At 42.5% G+C, this 20,798-nt stretch overlaps 1 protein-coding gene across 12 annotated transcripts in view; it reads right to left on the bottom strand.

Annotated features, from left to right (window-relative positions):
* plekha7b (pleckstrin homology domain containing A7b) overlaps window positions 1-20,798 on the bottom strand; it is a 652,966-nt gene that overhangs the window by 9,221 nt on the left and 622,947 nt on the right. For all 12 annotated transcript variants that reach the window (XM_086007862.1, XM_086007863.1, XM_086007864.1 and 9 more), the window contains 3 exons: window positions 16,179-16,328; window positions 11,485-11,618; window positions 10,731-10,873 (listed from right to left, as the gene is read on the bottom strand). In XM_086007862.1, the coding sequence (XP_085863988.1) occupies window positions 10,731-10,873; window positions 11,485-11,618; window positions 16,179-16,328 (427 nt within the window). The remainder of the gene's footprint in view (window positions 1-10,730; window positions 10,874-11,484; window positions 11,619-16,178; window positions 16,329-20,798) is intronic.

The raw sequence follows: 20,798 nt of genomic DNA, 5'->3' as shown, positions 1-20,798 counted from the left end.
ATTGAGGTTCTTACTCCGAGGGCAGGAGCGGGGACTGCAGGGAGGATGAGCAACCTGGCCACAGCACCGTGGTGCAGGGGGCCATTCAAGTGGAGGGGGTAAAAAGAAATGTTGTAGTGGTAGGGGATAGTATCATTAGGGGGATAGATAGGGTTCTCTGCAGTCAAGAGTGGGAGTCCCGAAGGCTGTGTTGCCTGCCCGGTGCCAGGGTTAAGGACATCTCCTCTGGGCTGGAAAGAAACTTGGAGTGGGAGGGGGAGGATCCAGTTGTCGTGGTCCATGTTGGTACAAACGACGTAGATAGGACAAGGAAGAAGGTTCTGTTAAAGGAGTATGAGCAGCTAGGGGTCAAATTAAAAAACAGAACCTCAAGGGTAATAATCTCTGGGTTATTACCTGAGCCACGAGTGAATTTGGCTAGGATAAATAAAATTAAAGAGTTAAATGCGTGGCTCAAAGACTGGTGTGGGAGAAATGGGTTTTGCTTCTTGGGACACTGGCACCAGTACTGGGACAGGAGGGAGCTGTTCCGTTGGGATGGACTCCACTTGGCCAGTGCTGGGACTAGAGTCCTGGTGAATCATATTACTAGGGCTGTAGAGAGGGCTTTAAACTAATTAGTGGGGGGAAGGTTTCTAGAGAGCAAATAACAGAAATGACAACGGAGAAGGTCATAGACTTAGGTAGCAGTGGGGAAATTAAAAAACAGAACGTGTCAGGAAGGGACAGAAGGTATGGAGTAAAAGGTAAAGTAGTAAAAGGGGAAAAAACAGGAACTAAGTGTCACAAAACATATTTGAAAGTTCTTTATCTGAATGCACGTAGCATTCATAACAAAATGAATGAGTTAACGGCACAAATAACTACATATGGGTATGATCTTGTGGCCATTACAGAAACATGGCTGCAGGGTGACCATGACTGGGAATTAAACATACCAGGTTATTTAACAATCAGGAAGGACAGGCAGGAAGGGAGGGGAGGTGGGGTGGCTATGTTAATAAAGGAAGGAATCACTATAATAGAGAAATGATATTGGGTCAAAGGAGCAGGATAGTGAAACAGTTTGGGCAGAGATAAGGAATAAAAAGGGGGAAAAAACTAGTGGGCGTAGTCTATAGGCCTCCGAACAGTTGCAACTCTGTTGGACGGAGTATTAATCAGGAAATAGTTGAGGCTTGTAATAAGGGAACAGCTATAATTATGGGGGGTTTTAACTATCATATTAACTGGACAAATCAAATTGGGCAGAGCAGCCTTGAGGATGAGTTCATTGAGTGTATTAGGGATGGGTTTCTTGAGCAGTATGTAACTGAACCGACCAGGGGGGAAGCAACTTTAGATTTGGTCCTGTGTAATGAGACAGGATTAATTAAAAATGTCCTAGTAAAGGATCCCCTTGGAATGAGTGACCATAACATGGTTGAATTCCATATTCAAGTAGAGGGTGAGAAGGTTGGATCTCAAACAAGCGTGCTGAGCTTGAATAAAGGAGACTATGAAGGTATGAGAGCGGAATTGATTAGAGTGGACTGGGAAAATAGATTAAAGGGTAAGGCGGTACATGATCAGTGATGTACATTTAAGGAGTTATTTTACAACTTCCAAAAAATATATATTCCACTGAGGAAAAAAGGGTGTAAAAGAAGATAGCCATCCGTGGCTAAGTAAAGTAATTAAGGGGATAGTATCTGACTAAAAACAAGGGCATATAAGGTAGCCAAATCTAGTGGGAGGATAGAAGATTGGGAAGTCTTTAAAAGACAGCAAAAAAATAACTAAAAGATTGATTAAGAAAGGGAAGATAGATGATGAAAGTAAATTAGCAAAAAATATAAAAACGGATAGCAAAAGTTTCTATAGTTATATAAAAAGAAAAAGGGTGGCTAAAGTAAATGTTGGTCCCTTAGAGGATGAGACTGGGAAATTAATGGTGGGAAACATGGAGATGGCAATAACGCTGAACAAATATTTTGTATCAGTCTTTACAGTAGAGGACACTAAGAATATCCCAACACTGGACAAACAGGGGGCTCTCGGGGGAGAGGAGCTACATACGATTAAAATCACTAAGGAAGTGGTACTTGGTAAAATAATGGGACTTAAGCCGGATAAATCCCCTGGACCTGATGGCTTACATCCTAGGGTCTTGAGGGAAGTGGCGGTAGGGATTGTGGATGCATTGGTAATAATTTTCCAAAACTCCCTGGACTCAGCAAAGGTCCCAGCAGATTGGAAAACTGCTAATGTAACACCCTTATTTAAAAAGGGTAGTAGGCAGAAGGCTGGAAACTATAGACCTGTTAGCCTAACATCTGTGGTTGTAAAATGTTAGAGTCCATTATTAAGGAGACAGTAACGGGACATTTGGATAAACATAATTTAATAGGACAAACTCAGCATGGTTTTATGAAGGGGAAGTCATGTTTGACAAATTTGCTTGAGTTTTTTGAGGAAGTAACATACAGGGTGGGTAAAGGAGAACCAGTGGACGTAGTGTATTTAGACTTCCAAAAGGCATTTGACAAGGTGCCACACAAAAGATTATTGCTCAAGATAAAAAATCACGGGATTGGGGGTAATATTCTGGCGTGGGTGGAGCATTGGCTCTCTAACAGAAAGCAGAGAGTTGGCATAAATGGTTCATTCTCAGACTGGCAATCAGTAACTAGTGGTGTTCCGCAGGAGTCAGTGCTGGGTCCCCAACTCTTTACAATCTATATTAATGATTTGGAGGAAGTGACCGAGTGTAACATATCAAAGTTTGCAGATGATACAAAGATGGGAGGGAAAGTAGTGAGTGAGGAGTACATAAAAAACCTGCAAAGTGACATAGACAGGCTAAGTAAGTGGGCAGAGATTTGGCAGATGGAATACAATACTGGAAAGTGTGAGGTTATGCACTTTGGCAGGAAAAATCATAGAGCAAGTTATTATCTTAATGGCAAGAAACTGGAAAGTACTGTAGTACAAAGGGATCTGGGGGTCCTGGTGCACGAAACTCAAGAAGTTAGTATGCAGGTGCAGCAAGTGATCAAGAAGGCCAATGGACTGTTGGCTTTTATTGCTAGGGGGATAGAATATAAAAACAGGGAGGTATTGCTGCAGTTATACAAGGTATTGGTGAAACCGCACCTGGAATACTGCATACAGTTTTGGTGTCCATACTTAAGAAAAGACATACTTGCTCTCGAGTCAGTACAAAGAAGGTTCACTCGGTTAATCCCGGGGATGAGGGGGTGGTCATATGAGGAGAGGTTGAGTAGATTGGGACTCTACTCATTGGAGTTCAGAAGAATGAGAGGCGATCTTATTGAAACATATAAGATTGTGAAGGGGCTTGATCGGGTGGATGCGGTGAGGATGTTCCCAATGATGGGTGAAACTAGAACTAGGGGGCATAATCTTAAAATAAGGGCTGCTCTTTCAAAACTGAGATGAGGAGAAACTTCTTCACTCAGAGGGTGGTAGGTTTGTGGAATTTGCTGCCCCAGAAAGCTGTGGAAGCTACATCATTAAATAAATTTAAAACAGAAATAGATAGTTTCCTAGAAGTAAAGGGAATTAAGGGTTACGGGGAGCGGGCAGGAAATTGGACATGAGTCTAGGTTCGGAATGGTCATGGCCCTGTGGGTAGTGGAGTGGGCCCAGGGGCCGTGTAGCCTGGTTCTGCTCCTACTTCTTGTGTTCTAATTCTGTGTTAGATTTCAGGAGATGGTTTTATTCCTGTTCCTGGCTGGAGTGGATATCGCCTTTACAGAAGGTAAGTACTGTAGAAAATATAGGGACAGAGTGATCTCCTGGAAGAGTTTCGATCGCCTAGATGGGTCGGAGAGGAATTTCCCTGATTTTTTCTCCCAAATTGGCCATTGGGTTTTTTATCTGGTTTTTCGCCTCTCCCGGGAGATCACATGGGTTCGGGTGGGATGGAGAGTGATAGAAGATTTGAGGTTAGGATCAGATCAGCCATGATCTTATTGAATGGTGGAGCAGGCTCGAGGGGCCAATTGGCCTACTCCTGCTCCTATTTCTTATGTTCTTTTCTGTGTTACTAATCCCAGTCTGCTGCTCTGACGAGGAGCCAAATAAAGGCTGGACTCCGCTTGCTGCGGGAGGTGGGAGGGAAGAGAAATGCTGGATCTTTACCAAATACCTCTCATGCACCTCCTGGAAACTGTAAATTGGCAGTGGTCCAGACACAGCAACCTTCCCTGCCCTCTGACACCCAGAGCGTACATGTCCTTGTAGAATAGTAACCAACAGTTAGGGAACCAGGGGATGAAGAGAGGGAAATAACAACAGAAAATGCTGGAAAAACTCAGCAGGCCAGGCAACATCCGTGGAGAGAAAATAGAGTCAACGTTTCGGGTGAACCCTTTGTCAAGACTAAAGAAGCACAGGAAATAAAATAGATTAAGAGGCCAGGCTGGGAGAGAAGAGACATTAAGAGGTATTCAAAACGAGACGAGATGGTGATAGGACTAGTGGAGACAAAAGACAGCTCTAGATTAGGTGTAAAATGCGTTGGCAGAATGGGAGACAGCTGCCATGTGGGAGAGAGAAAAAAGAAAGGGGGGGGGGGGGGAGGCCAAAACAAAGGTGTGGATAAAAAATAAAAGTAAAAATGTAATAGGGGCTGAGGTTATGATCTGAAATTGTTGAACTCGATATTGAGTCCGGAAGGCTGTAAAGTGCCTAATCGGAAGATGAGGTGCTGTTCCTCGAGTTTACGGTGAGCTTCCGTGGAACAATGCAAGAGGCCGAGGACGGTGAGGTCCGAGTGGGAATGGGGCGGTGAATTAAAATGACAGGCGACCGGAAGCTCGGGGTCACCCTTACGGACTGAACGGAGATGTTCCGCAAATCGGTCACCCAATCTGCGTTTGGTCTCCCCAATGTAGAGGAGACCACATTGTGAGCAGCGAATACAGTATACTAGATTGCAAGAAGTACAAGTAAATCGCTGTTTCACCTGGAAGGGGTGTTTGGGGCCCTGGACAGTGGGAAAGGGGGGAGGTATAAGGGCAGGTGTTGCATCTCCTGCGCTTGCATGGGAAGGTGCCAGGCGAAGGGAAAGGGGTGCTGGGTGTGATAGAAGAGTGGACTCGGGTGTCTCGGAGGGAGCAGTCCCTACGGAATGCTGAAAGGGGTGGGGAGGGGAAGATGCGTTTGGTGGTGGGATCACTTTGGAGGTGGCGGAAAATGATCCGTTGAATGTCGAGGCTGGTGGGGTGAAAGGTGAGGACAAGGGGAACCCTATCGTGGTTCCGGGAGGGAGGGGCAGGGGTGAGGGCAGAAGTGCGGGAGATAGAACGGACACGGTCGAGGGCACGGTCAACCACGGTAGAACACCTGCCCTTATACCTCCCCCCTTCCCACTGTCCAGGGCCCCAAATACCCCTTCCAGGTGAAACAGCGATTTACTTGTACTTCTCGCAATCTAGTATACTGTATTCGCTGCTCACGATGCGGTCTCCTCTACATTGGGGAGACCAAACGCAGATTGGGTGACCGCTTTGCGGAACACCTCCGCTCAGTCCGTAAGGGTGACCCCGAGCTTCCGGTCACCTGTCATTTTAATTCACCGCCCCATTCCCACTCGGACCTCACCGTCCTCGGCCTCTTGCATTGTTCCATGGAAGCTCACCGTAAACTCGAGGAACAGCACCTCATCTTCCGATTAGGCACTTTACAGCCTTCCGGACTCAATATCGAGTTCAACAATTTCAGATCATAACCTCGGCCCCTATTACATTTTTACTTATATTTTTTTATCCACACCTTTGTTTTGGCCATTCCCCCCACCACTTTCTTTCTTTTTCTCTCTCCCACACAGGGAGGCAGTGGCGTAGTGGTTATGTCATTAGACTAGTAAGCCAGAGGCTCAGTCAAATGCTCTGAGGATATGGGTTCAAATCCCACCATGGCAGCTGGTGGAATTTAAATTCAATTCAATTTAATTCTGGAATTAAATGTTAGTCTTAGTAATGGCGACCATGATACCATTGTCGATTGTTGCAAAAACCCATCTAGTTCACTAATGTCCTTTAGGGAAGGAAATCTGTCGTCCTTACCTGGTCTGGCCTACATGTGACTCCAGACCCACAGCGATGTGGTTGACTCTAAATGGCCTAGCAAGCCACTCAGTTGTAAACAACCGCTACCTACACCATATGGACTGCAGCGGTTCAAGGCGGTGGCTCACCACCATCTTCTCAAGGGCAATTAGGGATGAGCATTAAATGCAGGCCTAGCCAGCCAGCGACGCCCACATCCCATCAATGAATTAAAAAAAAAATTTTTTTGAAATGGCAGCTGTCTCCCATTCAGGGAGCGCATTTCACACCTAATCTAGAGCTGTCTTTTGTCTCCACTAGTCCTATCACCATCTCGTCTCGTTTTGAATACCTCTTAATGTCTCTTCTCTTTTGTTCTCTCCCAGCCTGGCCTCTTAATCTATTTCATTTCCTGTGCCTCTTTAGTCTTGACAAAGGGTTCACCCGAAACGTTGACTCTATTTTCTCTCCACGGATGTTGCCTGGCCTGCTGAGTTTTTCCAGCATTTTCGGTTGTTATTTCGGATTTCCAGCATCTGGAGTATTTTGCTATCGATGGAGAGGGAGCTGGCTAAGAGGGGCTGATGTGACCAAAAGTGTGAGAACAAATCAACTGAGCTAGTAATTAACACTGGGTGCTTCATGACTTATTTAACTGTGAATATTAATTTATCTCTCTCTGGATAACTACTGTAACCAATTCTCCTGGAGATGTGACCAAAATTTACAACTTGAATATATATTTATAAGAAGCAGAAATTGGAAAGAAAAAATGCCAAAATTTAATCGTAATTTTCAACTGCCCAGTTAAAAAAAATTTTATTGTTAGGCAAATTAGTATATGATGGATGGGCAAAATGCAGCGGATATTGTGTACATGAAAGTCTTTCATAAAGCCTTCGGCGAAGTACTGCATAAGAAACCACTGCAGAAGATTTAGGAGTAATGAAATTAGGGGATGGCAGCAAATTGGACTAACAACTGGTTAGAAGTGGGGGGGGGGGGGTAGAAACAGAGCAGAAAATAAGGGCAGATTCTCAGTGGTGGGAAGTTGGAAGTGATGTTCCACAGGGTTCTGTTCTGGGACCGCTTATGTTCACTGTGTACATCATTGATACAGGGCTTGAAAAAGTGGTATGCAAATTTGCAGATTATAATAAAATAAGAGGCATAGTTAATAATTCTGAGAACCAAAGGAAGCTGCAAGGGGATACTAGTAAGATTTTACAACAGGCAGGAAAGTGTCAGATGGAATTCAATTTCAGTAAGTAAGAAGTGGTACATTTTGGTTAAAAACAAAATAAACCTAATAACTACAATTATACTTTGAATGGGGTAAAGCTGGAGATGTGGAAGAGTAGAAGCATTTGGGAGACTCAGGTTTACAAGACATTAAAAATATCAGCTCAAGTGGATAAGCTGATGGCATGAGGTATAGAATAATAAAATTGAGATGACCAGAAACTTAACTGGACCAGCCACATAAATACAGTGGCCACAAGAGCAGGTCAGAGGCTGGGTATTCTGTGGCGAGTGTCTCACCTCCCAACTCCCCAAAGCCTTTCCACCATCTACAAGGCACAAGTCAGGAATGTGATGGAATACTCTCCACGTGCCTGGACAAAGCAGCCCACTTGATTGGCTCCCCATCCACACCTTAAACATACACTCTCTCCACCACCGGCGTACCATGCTGCAGTGTGCACCATCTACAAGATGCACTACAGCAACTTGTCAAGGCTTCTTCGGCAGCACCTCCCAAACCCACGACCTCTTCCACCTAGAAGGACAAGGGCAGCAGGCGCATGGGAACACCATCACCTGCAAGTTCCCCTCCAAGTTACACACCATCCTGACTTGGAAATATATTGCTTTTCTTTCATCGGCGCTGGGTCAAAATCCTGGAGCTCCCTCCCTAACAGCACTGTGGGAATACCTTCACCACACAGGCTGCAGTGGTTCAAGAAAGCAACTCACCACCACCTTAAGGGCAATTAGGGATGGGCAATAAATGCTGGCCTTGCCAGCGACGCACACATCCCAGGAATGAATTTTTTTTTTTTTTAAAGTTGAGATGGTGAATCGATACAAGACCACAATTGGAGTAGTCGGGCTCCACACTATAGGAAGTTTGCTGAGGCAACAGAGAAGTTATGGGACACAGTAGATAGAAATAATCTGTTTCCAGTGGTTGAGGGGGTCCAGAAGGGGACATTGTTACAAGATTAAATGTAACAGATTTAGGACAGAGATCAGGAGGAACCTTTTTATATAGAGTGTTGTGAGGTTGTGAAATGCACTACCAGAATTAGTGATCAAAGCAGAGACTGTGTTAACATTTAGAATAGTTTAGATAGGTGGTTGAAGAAAAAAGGAAAATAGGGATAGAGGAACAGAGCGGGCACATGGGATCAGGACTGCTGCTTGTATGGTAGATAAACATCAACACAGACTGGTTGGGCTGAATGGCCTGTTTCTGTGTTGTAATTTCTATGTAATTCTAGGGAACATTTTTTCTACCTTTGTAGCCCAATTCAATATTACACATTTCCTGGCATGCTATAGAATGGATGAAATACAGAGTAAAGCTCCTTCTACTTTATCCTATCAATATACAGTAACTTCAATGTAGACCAACCTCTACTGCTTCAGTTTGACATTTCCATTTTCTGCCATTCTTAAGGCCTTTCCCCGCAAAATAGGTAATTTAGTGCTGAACAGTAAACAGTTTTGTACTAGTGACTCAAAGCCACTGGAAAAAGTTGGATTAAGACTGATCAAACTCAGTTCGGTCACAACCCTTACAGCCAGAGAGAGAACATATATCCAACCAGTCTGTACTGGATTTGAAGCTAGGACCCAAAGCAAAAGGTCTGCATTCTAACCAACTGCACACTTAGCCTTCAGCTGCTTCATTTTTCAAAAGTACTGACTAAGACCTTGGTTAAAGATGATTAGAACACTATTTGACAGTGATAAATCATTGAGTAATTAAATTGAACTGTTTACACATTGTACTGCCAGAGCAATGTACAGTACATGAAACTACATATTTCACACATCATTCTGTTAATACAGTATTAGTAGAGAAGGACTGAAGGGGAAATTAAAATGAGTTAATGTGTTACTTAGTTATTAGTGATAAAAGAATCAGTTAACCTTTCACATTGCTGATTTTTCAGAGATCGATGAGGGTATTTTTTCATAAAAACTTCTCTTTAGTTCCCCTGATGGTTTAATGGGTAAATATATCACCTGCTCTGGCACTTAGGTTAGTAGTAGGAGTTCTGTCATTGGCCTCGGTGCCGCCTGGGCAAGAGTGAGGGAAACAGTCGACCAGGGTTCCCATGTTCAATTGCTATGCAGTGAACCTTGCTGGAAAGTTCATGTATGTGGACTTTGGATGAGGGCAGAATAGGGCTTGGCTGTGAGGTCAAATAATCTGCCATCACTATGTTACTCACACATGGAGAATGACCACTTGGGCAAGGTATTGGAGGACTGCTCACACCCCGGTGGAACTGTAGCCCAGCACAAGTCACCATCGTCAGAAGAAATGTGGAAAAAAAAACGCTTCTCTCCGGTGACTACATTGGTAGTGTTTGGAGATCGGTCATGAACACAATGCAATTCTGTCTGCACCTGAACAGTATCACAACGGAACGCCAGGCATTGCTATAAATCAGCAGACTGTTTAAACTTGGTATGAACTTGGCTAATATGCTTTAGGAACTAGACTGAGACTGCCCAATCACATTTCATGCCAGATATTTACATCCAGCAGAGAAGAGACATTTATCTCATCAGTCTGGGTTGGCACTAACCCAATTTGTAGAGGTGACAGGCCACCTGCTACACTATTCAACCCACAGTGCTTTGGAAATGGATTTGCAGTGACAGTTCTCCAAACAATGAGCTCTCAATCTTAGCATGGCTTTCAAGAGTGTCAAAAAACTAGACACTTCCCTATAGTAAAGAAGGGAAAACGCAGTGGTCAATTAATTCAGGGACATTATTGTGTACCTCTTTGTAACAGATCGCTGAGAGCAAATCACTTGCCCAGCTTATTGCCATGCAAAAGTTAAAAGGAGAAGAAAAATATATTTTAAACTGGAAAAAAATCAGACATCAACACTTAAGGAATTGCTCTAACATTCTATTCAGGATACTTCAGCTATAGTCAGTCTCTCACACACCTACATGGGCAGACAGGGACAATATTAACAATGAGTCTTTTCAGGTCTCAATTACAAAACAGTAACTAATTCCCTGCATTATTTTATCTAAATTTATACTACATTCGTTGCAATTTAATATGTTTTGTTTGTGTTTGAAGTTTTGAATTGCCATTTCAAAAGCCAATTCTGACATTTGTTTAGTCTCATCAAATAACAAAACAAATGGATAGATTTTAATATGACACTGTTCCTCAGCTGACAGATGGACAGCTAACCTGGTTCTCTCCATTTCAGTGTGCCATCAGCCAGCAACAAGAGCATCCCAGTGCTGCTTAACTTCCAATTTTCACCACCATCAAGGTATGGGAAAGCTGTACCCTAACCTCAAAATCTTCTTTCTCAATTGTTAACACATGTGAAAGCAGACTTTACATTAAAAAAATCAGTTTCATTCAATGGAAGTATTTTGTGTGGACATTAAAAGTATGGCATTTACCCGCTACCATTTTGCTGCGCTGCGAAGCCTCAGATGCCAATGCATATGACATAGTGATGATACGTTCCCGTTCCTGCAGATGTGAATCTAGATCCAGGGAGTTTTCACTGTTGTTGTTAACTCCTGGCTGCATGTCCTGAAAACTGATGCAGAACAAAAACACACCTTAATCCTGTGTGACACATCCAGAAGTAATACAGCAGAGTTCATCTTCAGAGTTGTTACAGATGTGGCAGATGCCTCTTTAACGGCAGCCAAAACAAAACTATCATGGATTTTACCCTAATAATGTAAATCAGAGCAATCATCTGCGGAGAGATTATGCCAAATAATGTGTGTAATATGTTGCAGTAATGTTCTGAAACATTAAGCACAGGTCCTGTCTACCTGGCCTCTTGGATGGAGAAGATATCACAGCAGTAAATGTGGCATGCTGGAAGCACCTAGATTCCTGATTCTCTGATAAATTTTGCTCCTTTGACCCCATTCAGCAGCATGATCTATACACCCATTGTGCTACCCCAAACATTTATATCATATAGGAACTCGGAAATCTAGTGATTAGTTGCGAGTTGGGCGGGCAAAAAGGTGAGAGCATGTTGCGGTATAAATTACTAAGGATTTTTGATCCTATTTAATAGTTTTAAAATTGTCCCCCTTACACTCTTACAACACAGCTTATTTTCATGAATAGATTCTTTTGTGAGTCTAAAATAAGCACATACAATGAAAAACATGCATTTATGTAGAGTACCTCAACTTGGCAAGGATGTTTTTGATTTTTTGCACCTTGCGCCTCCGTGCCTCACGTTCCTCATAGGTGAGTGGTTCCTCGGGCTCCATCTCTATGTAACGCTCCGGAATTAGAACCATGTCTGGCTTTGATAACTGAAAAGATATAAAGGAACAAAATATTAACACGAGTTGGGTGGACACTGGCCATTTACTTTTGGGACCTGGCTTTAAATTTAGCCCAGTTGCTTGAAATAAAAGTCTCCATCGTCTGCCAATTGTAAGGGCCCTGCATGAAATTGATTCAAATAACTTTAATGCAGTTCCTAGTGGGCCCAGAAAGGCTAGTGTGGAAAATATCACACTGGTGCAATACGGAGTGCTCTTGAGGTTCAAATTGAGGCATATTGCTCAAGTAGAAATCTCAAGTTTTATTCTGCAACTAACTGGGCCAAACCAATCTTAAATGGCTTGATGCGGACACTGGGTAACCAAATTGGGAAAATGTTCCATTCCCCTGCACTGAAATCCCTCACCTTGGTAAGCACAAAATTCACAAAAAGTAAAATAAAACAGTGGTGTGATGAGAACAAATACAAGCATAATGTGTAAACACTGCATTCATGCAAACTACTAATCTGCAAGTATTGTAATGGATAAAACAAATCACACAAGTCATACATGTGCAATCTGCTGGGAACTAAATAAAAGGGTCCGAATCCCATGATTTCTAAGGACACTATCTCTGATGGCGATACTGATCAGACTTTCATCCAGTTTAAACTCGAAAGCCTCTGTGAATGAGGATTTTTTTTTGGGAGGAGGGAAAGGTATAAAAGAATTCTTACTTTGTGACAGGAAAAAATACTATGTTTGGTTAGTGCTCCAAGGTCTTAAGTCCTTGAGTAAAATCAGGCAGATATAAGAACCAAGGATTAGGGACCCCCCACTCCAAGTGTGCAATGATGTACAGTTGGAGTGAACATATTGGGCCATATATTCCGATGCCTACGGGTGTGTACGCGCTGTGTACACACCCGTAGGGACATCAGAAATGCCGGTTTCAGGCATGTGAAGCGCGTGAGCTGAAAACCAGTATTTCCGATCTGTCAAGAATCCTCTTGACAGATCGGATGCCTGCCCTGGAGAAGGGCTTCTGTGGGCGGATAGTTCCGCTTTCTGCAGAACCTCCGCCCGCAGAAAACCCTTAGAAATCTTAGGCCTGCTAAAAGCGTAGGGCCTGCTTTTACCAGCATAAGAGTTGAAAAAAGTAAAAAAAAAATGTTTTCACTGATTTATAATTTTAAAATACTTTAAAAAAAGGAAAGTTTATTTTTAGCCCTGTAAAAAAAACTTATTTTTTTCAAAACATTTAATTTTTGTTTAAAATATTTAATTTATTGTTATTTCAACTCATTTTAAAAAGGTGATTTTTTAAAAATGTATTTAATGTTTTACTATGTTTTTGGGGTGATCTCCATTCATATATTTGACAGGTCTATCCGTCAAGTGTATGAAGGGAGATTCCCTTCTCCTATTGGCTCCCCATGGCCCACATGATCCCAGGGACGCTTGCGAACTGCCTGCGCCTCTGGAATACGTGGGCCCTGCGCATTTCGAGTTAGAGAGGCCCAGGAGCAGAAGTATACGCACCTTGGGAGCCCTCAGGTAAGTCCGTAGATTTTTTTCCAGATCGGAGGCCTCCGCAGACAGGAAGCCTCCGATCGGAAAATACGGCCCAATATCTGAAACTAAGTGCCCATGAAAGTCAGGCTCTTCTGATATTTCTTCCATTTTATCAGAGGTCCCAAATTGTTACATAATGAGTGGACCTGTTGGGTCTGCTGTTATTACTGCATCCTTTGAAAGAGCTAGGATGAGATGAGGTATGGGTAGTCGTGTAGATATTTGAAACGCAATGCTGTTGTCACTACAGACAAGCTCTTGGTAAGAACTCTGGTGCAAACACCAGTACAAAAGGGGGCTGATTGTATCTGTAACTCTTTCCTTCGGTACTGGAGCTTGGAAAGAATATGATACTTCAGTGCATCAAATAAGGAGAAAGGACATTTATGACAATGCGAAAATATGCATCTCTGAGGTTTATGACAGCCAGCCAACCTTGTGCAGACACTGACTGAATTGTCTGTGGTACAGTGAACATTTTAATAAAACACAAAGAATTATAGTTATAACATTATAGACACAGCCACAGCCATTTGATTTGACAAACACTATTACATGTCTGACAGGATTTCAAGGTTTATTTTCTTTACGTTACCAGTTGGTTTCAACTTTGAATTTTCTCAAATATAATATTAACAGCCTTCATGCTTTGTCTTAAATACATAATTATTTATATAATCTAAAAGCTGTAATGTTTGTTGACCCAGTGTCCCCCCAGCACTAAACAGCTCTCATATACTCAATAAACACAGAAGCCTTTAGTCTCCTGATTCAAACACGAGGGCCTAGATTTTCAGTGCGCCGTGAGGCGGGCTTTTAGGCGTGCAGGGGGCTAAAATCCTGAATTTGGGGGTCCCGACACCATCCCACCCAAAACCCGCCTCCACGTAAGTTTCAAAAGAGGCAGGTACCCGCCCCACACTGGGACCCGCCGACCCGAGGCGGGAAGGGATTAGTGCCAATTAGCTGCCCAACGGCTCCAAACCACGCCAGGTTAGAGCAGGCGGGCCGTTGGGTTGAAGGACTTGGAGGGGTTGCGATGTCGGTGTTTAGATGAGTGATGGGTGCATGAGTGCAAAGGTAAGTGTGTTTGGTGTGTCTAAAGAAGTTTAAATTACCTGTACTTACCTTAACAGCCTTTCTTCCTCGAGGCGTCGGGAGTCCATCACTCAGCCAGCACTGAAAGCAGAATGGCTGCGATCTGTCAAAAGTGACAGCCTTCAGCTTTCTGTGCCGGTGTGAGTTCTAACTGAGTCTGCATAGAAGGACTCAGGTTAGAAGTAAGACGGTCGGTGTTTGACAGCTTCAAACAGCTGTGAAACACTGGTATTTCATCTGTCAGCACCTCTTGACAGATGAAATTTCAGTCTGTGACGTCACCTGTTGCCGGGTGGCCCTTAATTGGCCTGCTGAGCCCGCTGGGCGGGCTCAACAAGGTCAATCAAGGGAAAATCGCGTGGATTGGCCGGACGTCGATGGAGGTGGGACTAAAACCCGAAAGTTGTAGTCCCGCCTCTTTCCCGACTGCTGAATGAAAATCCAGCCCAAGGTGTTTCTTGTCTCATCCCACTTGGGGACAATAGAAAATAGGATTTTTACCAACTTATGTTAAAAGACATACTGATTTAAATCAACTAACTTAAACATCAAACTTTTCCTGTATACAGGTGTTGCATGCTGGAGCAACAGTGGTTCAATGGGCAAATCCAACTTATGATGTGGTACTGAGCCATACACCAGGAATGTCCCATCTTTGATCCCTAAACTGTGATGGGTCAGCTGATGTACATTTTAGGCCCTTCTATATACCTTGGTCTCCCATGATGATGGTGAGGAAAAAACATCAATTGGGTTTATATTCCCTTGAGTACAGAAGATTAAGGGATGATCTAATTGAGGTGTTTAAGATGATTAAAGGAATTGATAGGGTAGATTAAGAGAAACTATTTCCTCTATTGGATGAGTCCAGAACAAGGGGGCGTAACCTTAAAATTAGAGCTATACCGTTCAGGGGTGATATCAGAAAGCATCTCTTCACACAAAGGGTTGTGAAAATCTGGAACTCTCTGGCCCAAAATGGAGATTGATAGATTTTTGTTAGGCAAGGGTATTAAGTTACGGAACCAAGGCGGGTAGATGGAGTTAAGATACAGGTCAGCCATGATCTAATGGCGGAACAGGCTAGAGAGACTTAATGGCCTACTTCCTGTTCCTCAGCCCAAGGACTGCTGTTGGAAAGTACATTTCAGATGAGGACAGAAGCAAGTACGGCTATAGTGCCCTCCACAGCTGGGTAGCCTGTTAATACTCATTGTTCAAGCTTACACAAAGAACTGTGCCTTCTTGAATCACCACCTTCATGACAGAGAAAGGGAGGAAATTGGTCAGTAGATAGTGATCAGTAAAAAAAAATCTCAAGCTGACATTTCCCTTCCTAGCCAAAGGGCACAGGCCAATTATATTGCTTCACTACTGCATCAGCTGAGAACAGCGAGCTGTACTGAATATAGCACTTTCCTGGTTTTTTGGCTCTGTACCACACCACAAAGTACATTTCCCAACTGGGCCACACACACGGAGTGGTTATTTACATTAGGCGTCAGCCTTGCTCAGTTGTAGCACTTTTGCTTCCGAGTTTCCAGAGACTTGAGCACCTTATCTAGGGGAGCACATCATCTAGGGTGGAACTCCACTGCAGTACTGAGGGAATGCTGCACTGTCAGAGGTGCTGTCTTTCGGATGAGATGTTAAATCAAGGCCTCATGTCCTGGCCAAGATTCTTCAACCAACTAAAACTAAAACAGGTTATCTAGTCCGTTATCTCATTGCTCTTTGTAGGACCCTGCTGTGCACAAATTGGCTACTGTGTTTCCTTTCATTACAACAGCAACTAAACTTCAAAAGCACTTCATTGGCTGTGAAGTGCTTTGGGATGTCCTGAGTTTGTGAAAGAAACTATTTAAATGCAAGTTCTCCCTTAATTTTCTTTACAAGTAGATAATTGCGAGTCATACACTCTAATATTATTACCTCTTTGCTGAGATCCAGATCATAGTCTAGTGGTTCCACATCAGCTTCCACCACTGGCACGGACATTATAAGCCCATCCTGAAGACTATTATGCTCTCCTTTCACTGCTTTTTCCAGTAACTGTAAATCAAACTCTTGTTCACGTTTCCACTAAAGGGGAACAGACAAATAATTTCAATCTGTTAACATACTGCTGCAACATTATGTAGAGCCAGAAGATACATCCCTGGAGTATAAATGAATGTTGTTGGTTTGAAGAAGCCTATTCCTATAAAGACTAGCTTTTATCTCAAGTCCAATTAAAAATATTTCTAGCTACTGTATCTATAATCCTACTCACGCCATTCACAATTCTGAAGGAATACAGGGCAGGTCAGCTCGATTTGGCATTGTTCTCTTTAGGTACATGCTACGTTTCCTCACCATTACCGAGGCAACTTCCAAAACTCAGTTTTCAGGATTGCAGGAACAATCTCCTCAGCTCCATGATGTGGGGATAGTTTTGGATTACTCTAGGAAATAGCCCATACAGAGAAAATGGGCTGAATGGCCTCCTTCTGTGCTGTAAACCTCCATGCTATTGTATAGGTACAGTGAGACATTGCACCTGGGACCTGCACTTCTGATATTTTAATAACCATTTGGATACGGCTTTGGAAGGGGGGGGGGGGGGGGAAGAAAGTTTTTTTTCATATTACTTAATATTTATAGGCTACTTTTGTTTACCATTACAGAACCAGGTGTAATGTCATAGCAAGATGAAATCAGGACATAGGACATTTTTCCATCATGTGTTGTCAATGCCTGGGTATGTGAAAGTTTACTAATTGTAAATGTGACAAAATTTCCATTTAATTGTGGAGTTTTTGAAAAAACATCTTCATTCAGGCTAGTTTTTAACAGACACTGTGGCTGTGGCCTGGAAGCATCGTCGCCATTATGACTTTTTGCTATAAAGGCACCGTTTTGTTCTTCAAGGGCTCTCGTAGCATTGATACACTATTCAGTTTTATGTCTGGATTCAAATCAGCCATTCAGTGTAGCTGTGCCACACCTTTACTGAGGGACAATGAGCTAGAAAGATACTGAAGGGGCTGACTGATCGCCACACTAGACTGTCATTATGAACAGGAATAAAGGCAGCAAAGGATGGCCTTCAAAAGTTTTAGCACATACTTGATACAATTTAGCAAACCCCTTTAACACGGTCAAGGTAAAAGTCCCGGTAATTTCAGCCTTCTCTTTTATCACTAATATTGTCAAATGTCAGAATCAGTTTCACTATTAAAACATATAATGTCAATCAATTATAACAGGCATAAGAGGAAGTGGTTATTTTGGATGTGCACATGTCACAAAGATCTTAAAAGTGATTTCATTACAATGATCAATGATCGGATCAGAGAGATTGTGGGAGTAACCAAGTGAAAAAGAGCCATAGAATGTCCCAGTCTGAGCTAAGTTAGATGATCTCAGACAGGGCAATGGCACGGCTACCAATAATTGGACTCATCTACCCAGGGCTATAAAGGAGGGGAAAAAAATCAACCGGCATCCATATCCTAATCACTAACCAGTGACCACCACTGTAAAATGGCTGTGTGTGAATGTTTAGTGAAGAAGACAAGATTGGATTAGATCGTAATGCTTTCCACAGTCAAATAACCAGTCAATGCTCACTGTATAAGCTTACAAATGAAGAAGGGCCACTTGGATGAGCTGCCTGATGCCTCTAAAAATGTGAGTTAACATAAGTCACTATATTCAAAAGAAATAAATTGAAGGAAAAAAAAAATTATTCAAGAGTTTTTAGTGACAATATTGCAAAGCAAATTAAACTAAATCGCACAGTATATTTTAAGTTACTGGTAAAATAAAGGACATAAAAAAATAGGATTTCTCTGGAGAAATCAATGGTGGAGCTTGGACTGAAATGGTGTTTTTAAAAAAAACACTAATTTTAGTGTAAGCATAACTAGACAACATATAAAGCAAACCTACCAATCTTGGAAAAGCTGCCGAACAGCTTCAAAAAAGCTGACACAGCTTGAGAAAACCAGACAGCTAAAAAGACAATGTACAAATAAAAACTGTCCTAGATAAAGACCCATGATCTAGCCACTGCTTCAAGGCGAGTGAATTAAGTTAACTTCCTTTCTATTAGGTCGGATTTCAGGATTTTCACTCGTATTTTGGAATCACATTCTGCAATTCAGTTTGTTTACTGTGAAATATTGCTTTTCATTCATCCAAAACCCCAAACAATCCATCACTCTCTGCAGCTAAATGCTCCACACGGATTTGGCTGGGCAATGATTTAAAGCTGGACAATAAATCTGACCAGGCAGGGAATATGAAAAGACGCACACTAATAAGGAGGAAAATTCTCAGTTACATTCATGATTTCATGCCAGTTACTGGACAGACTGTAAGAGACATTCAAGGATCAGTAAGCCTGCAAAAGTCATCACAGTGAAGTGAGGTCAGACCCACATTATGTCTCTCCAATGAGTTCTTGCTTCTTACATCTTCAACAGCATTTTAACAGCAGGGTTTGAAACTCCTTACGAAGCTATCAGGAATCTCAAATCAGAAACCAATAAACTCCATGCTTTAAACAGTGCATTCCCTCGTCTAAAACTGTGGAAGGTATGAGGCATATGGCAAAGAACGGTTGTGCAAAATATTTGTGGGATTGGGTGGTGCAGTGGGTTTGAACACTGCCTTTTCACCTTGGTTTGTTAGAAGCCCAGATTGGAAATAAAACAGTTGTTGAAGAATTCCCAGCACAGTTGCGAGAGTTTTAAATTAATATCAGCAGACACATCAAGCCACAGATTATCACTCAGTGGGTGCAGCCTTTTGATTTTCAATTGGTACTTGTGCTTAATTCAGTCTGCCTTCCTAGACAAGCCTCAGTACAAACCCTGGAGGGAATCGTGTTGTGTTTAGGTCAGTGTTTGTAGCCTGCGCTAATTCAGGGATTATAAAGTACAAACAGGGTTGCAGATAGGACAGATGGTATCTGACTACAGAATCAAGCCTGCACTTTGTGCAAGCAGAACTCAGTGCTTTATAAATCCACATTACACAGATTACAACAGGAAAAGTGATCCATAAAATAGATCAGCAATAACCAATAGCTATTTCTCAGGATAATTTTAAGTTTATCCTTAAAGATAAACAGTCGTCTAGGCTCTAAGCTTTGGAATTCCCTCCCTAAACCTCTCCACCTCCTTTAGGACACTCCTTAAAACCTACCTCCTTTAGCAAGCTTTTGGTCACCTGTCCTTACGTCTCCTCCTTTGGCTCGGCGAGCTTTGGGTCACCTGTCCTTACGTCTCCTCCTTTGGCTCGGTGTCAATTTTCTCTCTGATGGTGCTCCTCTGAAGCACCTTGGGACATTACTACATTAAAAGGTGCTATATAAATGCAAGTTGTTGTTGATTAACAAGATGACATCCCTGGTGCAGGAGGTGCAAGCTGCTCTCCCCGCCACCTCCCCCCACCCCCGTGGGTCCAGTCTTCATTATGTGTTCTGAATTTGCTTCAATCTCTTCACATCTTGTTGATTAATATACTGTGATAGGATTAAAAGACAGCAGGAACATCTTCAGCTGTGGTTTTAATGAAAGGCCCCTTTTTTGTTCCTCTTGTTACCCTTCTTGGAGCATTAAGTACCCTGCCTCTCCAGTGCCATTTGCAACTTCAGCTGGCTAAAGTCACATGCACAAAAGATATAACCTGCAGTGTATCACCAGGTTATTTAAACCATCCCAGAATAAGCGCAAACTAGGACCAAAAGTGCTGACTGCTGACATGAAACGCGCGTCTTTGGCAACTATGAGGCAATGGGTTGTTTGGAATTTTCATTTCAGTTTTCATATCCTGCAAAAGTTACATGGTTAAAAAAAGGACAATGCTATCTAAGGACTAAGTAGTCCATGCGTCTGTTTATTCCATGTAGTGACAATGAGCACAATACAGATTGCTCGAGTCTATTCATTGTACAAAAGATTCTCTAATTCACAGCAATTATCTGGAATTTTGTTGTCAGCATCTGCAGCAGCGACATGTAATTTGGACTTACATCAGTATTTCATCATCATTGGCACTACATTCAGAAATGAAAATAGATTCAAAATCAAATCCTTCTCTTCTGGTTTAGTTTTTGTGGGTTTATATAGGAGAGTTGAGTATGCCACAGGACTGCACAATCTACCAAAAATACTACATATTGCTAAGTACAGTGGGCTGTGTTAAACACCAAGCCTTCTCTCATGTTCTGTCTAACCGTCAAATACATTGTCATACACACGCTTCCTCCAATTCTAAATCCTTACCGTGTTGAAGTCTCCTATTCCAACTGGGGCATTCCTAAGCTCCCTTAGAGTTTGCTTCCTCCTACAATCTTCAGGCTATCAAATTCCAAGCTTCACATCATCTAATCACTATTTTCTGATAGCCCTAACTTTCTGTGGCGAGTTTAGTCTGTATCTACAATGTCAGTACAAGAACTTCATGCCGTACAATACGTTTGAATGGGGAGCCAGGCAGCGAGATGTCATTTACGTGCAGTTTATGGAGGAGTGGCACATCTCAGACAGCAACTTCCAGATT

The sequence above is a fragment of the Somniosus microcephalus genome, chromosome 15 (genome assembly GCF_052327205.1).
Source record: "Somniosus microcephalus isolate GS21.2 chromosome 15, FLI_Smic_1.0, whole genome shotgun sequence".
Classification (NCBI taxonomy): Eukaryota; Metazoa; Chordata; class Chondrichthyes; order Squaliformes; family Somniosidae; genus Somniosus; species Somniosus microcephalus.
This window is presented reverse-complemented; position numbering and strand designations above follow the sequence as displayed.